This window comes from Azolla caroliniana, unplaced genomic scaffold (genome assembly GCF_043228905.1).
Source record: "Azolla caroliniana isolate FFs.n. ecotype wild unplaced genomic scaffold, voAzoCaro1.0.p SCAF_14, whole genome shotgun sequence".
NCBI classification, from domain to species: Eukaryota; Viridiplantae; Streptophyta; class Polypodiopsida; order Salviniales; family Salviniaceae; genus Azolla; species Azolla caroliniana.
In genome coordinates, this window is record NW_028230449.1 from 12,421,597 (window position 1) to 12,431,031 (window position 9,435).

The following is a 9,435-nucleotide window of genomic DNA, read 5'->3' on the forward strand; positions in this document are numbered from 1 at the left end:
TAGAATATGATTCTATGACTCATACTAAATGCTAGAATACAAAGAGGTGACATAATGGTGACTCTTGATCGTTGGAGTGTCTATTCACTCTCAAGGTGAGTTCACACACTAAACCAAGTTGAGCTCGATTCTCAACAACTGGTATAGGTTAGATGTAAATACACACCACTTAAGATGTAATTCACGTACAAGGGTGTACACCTCGTAATGTTTGACCTCCCTAAAGAGAGTATTTTCCAATTATGGGTACTCTACTTGCACCTTAAGCAATCTTTTAATCCATGGACATATTTACAAAAGCAACCTTGGCTGGAATATACAAGATCTTAATAAGAAAGCACATGAATCTACAAGGATCATTTGTGGGAACATCTAAAATCTCTTATATATATGCCTACATCTAATCGATGACGCTTATAATTTAGATATTCTAGCCATGGATTTATTGTTTGCAACATGGCACAATTTCGTTCTACATTTGAGGATGCTGATTTATGTGAGTTTCCACATTGATTAAGTTGCCAAGACACTATTATGCAAACCTACTAGAGTGTGTAAGTAGGGATCAACTATCTCTGCTTAAATGAGTGTGAGCCTTAGCCTCATGAACCTAAGGTCATTCAACACATTTCTGACTCCCTTTGTTCATAGTATACAAGAGAAAGTTGGTCAACAAAGCAATTGCAAATACATCTCTTTTCATGACTCGATTCAACCAAATGCACTAAACTTTAGAATCACTGACATTTTTTTATCTTAATGGCAGAGGGATTTGCTGGAGGGGGATGTTTTGCCATTTCACGTAATCCATATTGGCAAGACTGAATAATAAACGCAAATTAGCTATGGAAATTCCTATTTACAAAGCAACAATACCGAAAGCTACACTTTCCTTTCCAATGATATTAATTGCTCAGAATTTAAGAGAAGCCTTTCTCTTCCATGGCATTCGCCCCAATTTCAAGAGTATGAAACTTTTTACTTATTAACATGACACATAACAAGAATCCAGTAACTACCAAGCTGTTGATGAAACACATTTATCACAAGTTTATGATATAAGACATCAGACTTCCCTGATGATAAGAGATCATTTGCATGTTGCCACAGAAAATTTCCATTGAGTGGGTTGTAAGCCTTTGCCAAGGAGATCATTTTAAGTTTATGATATAAAAGCATTAGAGTTCCCTAACAATAAGATATCATTTGTATGTTGTCAAGGATTTTCCATTGAGTGGGTTGGAGATTTCCCGCTTTAAATCACCCAACTCTTTACATAGCACAAGTGTAACTATATATCTTATGTTTCCCCATTATGTCTTCAAAGTTGATGAGACAATACATGCCAAGAATAAATACAGAAAATATAGTGGGATCTTTGATTGTCATGCCTCTGAGATTTAACCCCTAATAAAGCATTTCACTCTACGGCAGCTCACTGTTTTCCTCTTAATCGGTGGTCACGTACAAGTTTGGTAAGCAATATCAGCAACAGCATTTTGACATCCTTTTCTCTCAACAGGAAGCTAAAACTGCCATTTTGGGCTAACCAATACCAGCCAAAAATACATATACATAAATTCACATTAGCACAATTGGAATCTCTCCATTAAAAATGTTAGGGCATCTCAAGTGATTCGTTCCTTATCCTCCAACATTCAACATCGTTGGCTTCCTCGTGCATGCCTGCGGCTGCATATATATTTCTCATACAGACATATATTGAGGCATAGTTTCCATTCAATTTCAGTGACTGTTCAAAAGCCCATCTCCCAACCTCCACATTCACCCATTTGCAACAAGCACCTAGAAGAGCCCACCAAAGTGGAAGCCTATGAGAAGAAATAGACACCTTCTCGATCAATCCTATCGCTTTGTCAAAACGTCCCACACAACTAAAAAGATCAACCATACATGTATAATGTTCTAATGTTGGAGTGAGGTTCCAATGCATGGTGTCCATATCATCAAACACCCTTTGGCCCTCTTCTACTAAACCTTCATGACTATGTGCATTCAACAGAGTCAGGAAAGTAATGATATCGGGTGTAATACGCTCTTCTTCCATCATTTTACCCAATAAGTTCAAAACCCTTTTCATCTGACCCATTTGGCCATATCCAGCAATCAACGCATTCCACGATACAATATTTTGTACCGGAAGCTCATCGAAAACTTGTTGTGCTTTTCCAAGCATACCGCATTTAGCATACATATCTACTATTGCAGTGCCGACCACTATATCTTTCTCTATGATTCCTAGCTTCATTACACGTTCATGTATCTCTTCTCCCATCTCAAGGTACCCAATACTAGCACACGCTTTTAGAATGCAAATAAAGGTAACAACATTAGGAGATAGACCTTCATCTTGCATCATTGTGAACAAATTAGTTGCTTCATCACAATAGCCATGTTGGACATATCCAGAAATCATTGCATTCCAACACACAACATCTCGTTTTCGAAGCTTTGAAAATACTTGTTCAGCTTTCTTGAGCATATTACACTTTGCATACATATCAACCAAAGCATTGCCAACAATAACATTATTTTCTAGCAATTTTTGTCGATTTACCTCAGCGTGTACATATTCTCCCATCTCGAGCGATCCAGTGGCACTGCAAGCTTTCAAAAGGCAAACTAAGGTTATTGCATTTGGGGGAAAACCCTCTTGTTGCATCTTCTCAAAGCATTTTATAGCCTTCTCAACGAGACCCTGCTGGGCATAACCAGAAATCAACACATTCCAAGCTACGATATCATGCTTTGGAAGCTTTCCAAACACTTCCTGAGCTTTATTCATCATATTACATCTAGCATACATATCCACGATGGAAGTACCAAGCACAATATCCCTTCTTAGAAGTCCTTTCTTTGTGACCTCCACACATATCTCTTCTCCCAACTCAACAAATCCTTTGCTACCACAAGCTTTCAAAACACAAATATATGTAACTTCATTCGGCGTTACACCTTCGTCCATCATTTGTTTGAAGAGATTTATTGCTTCATTTCCATGACCTTGTTGGGCGTATCCGGAGATGAGAGCATTCCACGTAACGACATTTCTGAGGGGAAGATTATCGAACAAATCTTGTGCTTCTGAAAGGGCAAAGCATTTCGTATACATACTGACCAATGCATTGCCCACAATGATGTCTCTCGCGAAGAGTTGTGTGTCATGGAGGAGGATATGGCCATGGATTCTTCTGAGTTTGATCAGGTCCCTCTGTTTCCCACAAGATTTGATCAGGTGGAGGAGAGCTTTGGAATCTTTGACGATTTGCCGACCATGAAGATAAGGATGTTGGTGGTGATCATTATATTGAATGGAGAGGTTCTCAGGGTTGAGAGATGGCACAATCTTGTGAAGCTCTGTTTGCATCATCATGGCTTACGATCAATCTCTCTCTCTCTCAATTTGGCCTTAGAAGACGTTAATATATCTTTCTTTCTCTCTCTCTCTCTCTCTGTATGTGTGTAACCCCGGCCCAAAACTACGAAAAGAGCTGTTTTGTATATTACCAGAAATACCCCTTGGTTTTCAAAATCCCCCAAAATACCCCTCGAATTTTGAAACCTTCAGTTTGCTCAGGCATTAGGGGGGGGGGGGGGGGGGTGTAATTCATATCATTACCAATTTACCATTATGATTCTCGTATGTGTGTGTGTGTATGTTACTTTGTGGAGCTTAGTAGCTTTTAATTAACATCTAATTAAGCTTCACTTATCAACCTGCTAATTGCTCGCCAATGCAAGCCCACAAGCCTTTACCAAAGAACCTCATTTGTTGTTCCTCCGAGCCTAATTAAATGAGCTATTGCAGTAAACTTTGAATATTTGTGTGGTCTATTCCTTCACCAGATTTGAGTAAACATCGAACATTGACCAAAACTTCCAAAGCAACAATTTATATGAGGGTAAAAAAGAAGCAAATTAAGCCCTCGATCGAAATGTTCCTAAATTTTAACATTTCTTGTGAAGATTATATGTCAAAGGAAAATATAGACTAACTTGAGGAGGGAAATATGATGTGTGTAAATGTTTGACCTTCCATCACTTGAGCGGGGCCTCATGTTCGATTCACACTTGCATAAATATTTGTGACAGAAATGATTGGGGCGAGGACTATGTTGGGTGTGATAATGACCCATTTCATGGTGTCAATGAGTGTGAGACTAACAAGAACAATGCAACATACATTAAGTATGGGAGTGACAAACTCTATTTGGATTGAAGAGCTTGATAGCTTCCCAATACAAGGAGCCTCGTTCCATACATATATATGCACGCACACATTGTATTTAGAATACATGTCTCGAGTCACACTCTTGTGTGGAATGTATGTACATGTACTACTTTCTTGAGCTAAGCAAGCAAGCTATTAATCGATGAATACTGGTTTGGCTAATGAGGAGATGCAGAAAGCTAATTGTTACGAGTAATTCGCGATTACAAGGTGGGTGGTTTGATCAATTGGGCCGTCAACGACCACAAACATTAAGCAACCTAATAATCATATATATATATATATAATTATATTTACATACACAACAATCCATCAAACGAACAAACAAAATATTAAATAATCAAGTAAATAGTTAAATAAATAAATAAATAAATAAATAAATAAATAAATAAATAAATAAATAAATAAACAAGTACATACATAGGTAAATAGATATACAATAAAATAGGTGAAGAAATAAATAAACAAGTAAATAAACAAGTAAATAAACAACAGACAAACAACCAACCAAATAAATAATTAATTAAGTAAACAAGAAGATAAAGAAAGCAAGCAAGAAATAAATAAGTAAATAAAAAAAGCAAATTAGTAAGTACAGATATCCTAGATAAACTTCCATCGCCAGGGAACCCTAATTTCTCACTCTGCATCAGAAAACCCTAATTTTTCCACAGAAGATAATCGTCCATCAGGTTTTTGTTCTCTCTCCCTCCCTCCCTCCCTCCCTCCCTCCCTCGCTCTCTCTTCCCCCTCGTATTATTCTTTCGTTTGATACACTTTGTTTTTTCATAAAACGTGTCTTGTACTGTGTCTGTAGCTATGTGTATCCGTGCACGTGTGTTTCTGTGTTGGATATATAAAGAGAATTTCCTACAGTACGAATAACCAGAGGGAAATACAGTATAACAGGACTTGCGCCATTGCTTTGCAGCATTCTAAAAGAAAACCATGAATCCGAATGGTAAATAAAACAAGAGAAACTGAATCTATGAAACGAATAATGAAAGACAGTATAATTGAACTTGTGTTATCGTTAGAAAGTTATAAGGATTCAGAAATCAAAGGTTCAATTGGAAGGATCGATAGAAGAGTAAAAAATCAAATTAAAAGAAAATTGAAGAAATTTTCTCAATATATATCATGAAAAGAATGGTATAATGAAGTCATGTTGTCACTTTGCGTAATTGAAAGAAAATTCTCTATATACATCATGAAGAGAATGGTATAATGAAGTCATCTTGTCACTTCGTTAAAAATAAGAAAGCGCTTCACTGGAAGTATAAATAGTAGGAATTTGATTGTAGGATTTGTATTATCATGTGCTAGATTCTAAAGAAATAAGAAATATTCATGGAGAAGGATAGATAGCACAATGAATCCGATGAGAAAAAGATGACAAATAAAGAAATTTCTGATGTAAGATAAACAGAACAGCCTAGAACTTGTGTTGCCACTTTGCAAGCTGCTAAAAGAAACAAAGGTCGACCATGAAGGATGGATATAAAAATGAATCTGATGAAAGACAATTGAAGATTCTTATGAACAACAATATTGAACGTGTGAAATATAGATAGAAGAATGAATCTTATGAAAGAAACATTTTAGAAATTTGCAATGATTTGAATCATGAAGAGTACGATATGAATTTGTATTACTACTTGCTAAATGCTAAAATAACAGACTCATTGGGAAAGAGAGATAAATAATGAATCTGTACAAGATTTTCTCATCTTGAAAATCACAAAAAGAGAAGTATCTAGACTGTTCCTTATCACTTGCAAGTTGTGAAGAAAAACTAAGGTTCATCAAGAACGATGATAGATCAATGAATCCGATAAAAAAAAATCAAACCGAAGGATTTTGCATGCTGTGAATCATGAAGAGAACAGTATTGAGCTTGCACCATCACTTGCAATATGTTAAACTATAACAGAGCTTCATCCTGAAAGATAAATAGGAGGGTGATAGCTTTCTGAAGAATATGTGCTACAATTTGTGAAGGGAACAATATTGAACTTGAATTATTACTTGAAGTTGTTCCAATATGAAACTTTATATTGTACTGCTCTATACAATTCCCCTCATGCTTCATATTGTCAAATGTGTTATCATATGTGCTTTTTTCTTCTTCTATGTAAAGCTGCTATTATTTTTATAAATAGCAAGTGACCATACGAAGTCAATCCTGTTTTTGATGACTTGTATCATTAAAATTCTTCATTGGGATTCACTGTTTTCCTCTTCATTACGTTGCTTACTTTTAAAGTTTTTATTATAGCTAACAAGTCAAGAGAAGAACTTCTCCCTAGAACAATCACATCTGAAGTTTCCTCTAGAAATTTTCAGTTCTATTTGTGTTCTAATTAATGCATGAAGATATTGTATTGTCAGGGTTTTTTAGTTGAGCCAGAAAAACCACATGCAATTACATTTAGAACTGGCTTATTCGTATTTAATGTCTCTCATTTTTGCCCGGTAAGCATAAGATTATCATGTTTATTAATAATGCTAAAGAAGACTAGAAAATGAAATAAATTGATTTCCTATATACAACTAGATGTTGCTCAGTAATTGGAATAATTTAAGAACCCTGGCGAAGAAACTATTTGTAAGATTCTCTGAATGATTAATAATCACATGATTATCAATCAAGATTTTGAATTGTTGAACTTCCAAACCACATTCGGTTTTCACATGTAGAAAATAGTTGTATTCATATTTTTGGGTCTTTATTAATGAACATTCTTGTTTAGTAAATGATTAATAATCGCATGATTATCCATCAATATTTCTTAATTGTCGAACTTCCAAACCACATTAGGTTTATACATGTAGAAGATAGTTGAAATTCATATTTTTGAGTCTTTATTAATGAACATTCTTATTTAGTAAATGATTAATAATCGCATGATTATCCATCAATATTTCTTAATTGTCGAACTTCCAAACCACATTAGGTCTATACATGTAGAAGATAGTTGAAATTCATATTTTTGAGTCTTTATTAATGAACATTCTTGTTTAATAAATGATTAATAATCACATGATTATTAACCAACATTTCTGAATTGATGAACATCCAAACCACATACGGTCTATACATGTAGAAAATAGTTGAATTCATATTTTCGGTCTTTATTAATTAATAACATTCTTGTTTAGTGTAATCCTTTGGAGATTGTTTTCAACTCAATAATCTCATGATATTCATAAAATATATAGGAATTATGGATTATTTGAACTGCTAAATAAGACTAGTTATTTTATGAGATTGTTTTGGTATGCCATCGTTTTCTGACCTAATAATCACAAGATTGTTAATCAGGATTTTTTATTTTTGGTGAAAAGATGGCTAAAGGTTCTTTCAAGAAGGAGCATGATCTAGGTTTGGTGCAAATGTGTATTTGTTTTATGATTACTGTATGTACATGTTTTTGTTTTGTCTAATGAGCAACATTTCATTGTGAGCTTTTTGAACCAGAGAAGAGAAAGGCAGAATCTGCACGAATTCGGGAGAAATATTTTGATCGTATCCCTGTAAGTTCTAATCTAACTATTATGTTCAGTTCGGGAGAAATATTTTGATTGTATCCCTGTAAGTTCTAACTTAACTATTATGTATGCTCTATCAGCATTTTTACACACAGTATTGTCAGTTTTGTTGTGTTAATAGTAGTAACTTAGATTATAAAGCTTTTAACCCTTGACACACTAAAAACTTATGTTTCATCTTTCTCTCAAATTAAATCTAAAGTTTTTTGTGCTAAGTTCTTATGAATTTCTGGCATTTTTAAGATTTTCTGCTCTCCAATTCCTGTAAATTTATGTTATAATCTCGTATAATCACATGTAGTTCCACTGATTAGTGGAAAACAATTTTTTGAACATTATTTGCATCCACATGGACAAAAGAGACATGATCTTGAACTCCATTCCTTCTGCTACAGGTCATAGTTGAGAAAGCTGAAAGAAGTGACATTCCGGATATCGACAAAAAGAAGTAGCTTTACTTTACTCTATTATAAAATCAAAATTTACTTCTTACATATTTACCATTGCCTCAGGTTTTTGAAAATTCTGAGAATATCCTGTATTGTTGTAAAGTTTGCATTGTTCAGGGGGTATTAACGTAAATTTTGGAAACTTAGGGGATTCCTGTAAATATCTAACAAGTTGTGGATGTTAAATTGTTTTCTCCTGCTTTTTATCTCGCTTAACTATTTCATATTGCCTACTTAATCAGGTACCTTGTTCCTATTGATCTAACTGTTGGCCAATTTGTATATGTGATCCGTAAACGAATCAAACTTAATGCTGAGAAGGCCATCTTTATCTTTGTTGATAACGTATTGCCACCCACAGGTATAGATAAAAGTGAATGCTTTATTTTTCTTGATGTGATAGACTTTATAGTTTCCTCAAGTGGTAACATACAGTTTCCTAAAGTAGAAGCTATAGTGGGGATGTATGTTGTAATCTACATTTCTTTGCTTTGACCTTGACACTAGAGAGAAACTATGTGTTTAATAAATTAATGGTATAATTAGTTTTATCCTTGATTTTGCAGCTGCTCTTTTGTCTTCTATATATTCAGAACATAAAGATGAAGATGGTTTCCTATATGTGACATATAGTGGGGAGAACACATTTGGGTCATGATGAGATGTGAAAAGGATTCAACCTTTTTCCGCAATAATACACTTCTATGTTTTGCTGGTTTTTATTTTGTGAACCTCTGCAATATTCGTGTACAAACTCGATGTATATGTATATAATATCTTCATCACGCAAGAGGTGTAGGACCAACAAACTGTATGTATATGTACATAATATCTTCATCATGCAATAGGTGTAGGACCAACTTTGTAAATATATTTAAGGAAAGTAATCATTCTTGATGCACTTTTAGAGTGCATAGTTTTATTTCAAGTACGTTTTCTTGTGAGCCATTCATGTTTATCATTCTTTTTTGTAATTGTATGTTTGGCTTATTGTATAAAATTGCTTAGGAGGTTTTGTGCCTTTCCCAAGCTACTTTCCCATTAGTTAGGAGAGATTATTACAAAAAGACTATACAAGGTGGCTTATACACAAATCAGGGAATCACCCTCCAATTGAGTTCAAGAGTATGAGACTACGTAGATAGCCTTTCAAACTGACTACTTAAAGTAGATACCTATAGC

General features: G+C 34.5%; 2 protein-coding genes across 3 annotated transcripts; one reads left to right on the top strand and one right to left on the bottom strand.

Annotated features, from left to right (window-relative positions):
* Positions 1–920: 920 nt before the first annotated feature.
* Positions 921–3,394, bottom strand: LOC147855479 (putative pentatricopeptide repeat-containing protein At3g25060, mitochondrial). Its single transcript, XM_087330078.1, has 3 exons — positions 1,657–3,394; positions 1,440–1,545; positions 921–1,023 (listed from the first exon to the last, which is right to left on the bottom strand). Exons 1-3 carry the CDS (start codon positions 3,392–3,394, stop codon positions 921–923), a joined length of 1,947 nt encoding a protein of 648 aa, XP_087186204.1.
* A 1,435-nt stretch (positions 3,395–4,829) lies between these two features.
* Positions 4,830–9,181, top strand: LOC147855480 (autophagy-related protein 8C-like). 2 transcript variants are annotated; one of them, XR_015530837.1, is made up of 7 exons: positions 4,830–4,944; positions 7,578–7,637; positions 7,734–7,789; positions 8,200–8,252; positions 8,496–8,614; positions 8,820–9,046; positions 9,102–9,181. XR_015530837.1 is itself a non-coding variant. In XM_087330520.1 (6 exons), exons 2-6 carry the CDS (start codon positions 7,601–7,603, stop codon positions 8,909–8,911), a joined length of 357 nt encoding a protein of 118 aa, XP_087186646.1. In that variant the 5' UTR covers positions 4,830–4,944; positions 7,578–7,600; the 3' UTR covers positions 8,912–9,181. The 2 variants fall into 2 exon arrangements, 1 of the variants encoding a protein (XP_087186646.1); XM_087330520.1 differs by having other exon boundaries at positions 8,820–9,181.
* Positions 9,182–9,435: the final 254 nt, after the last annotated feature.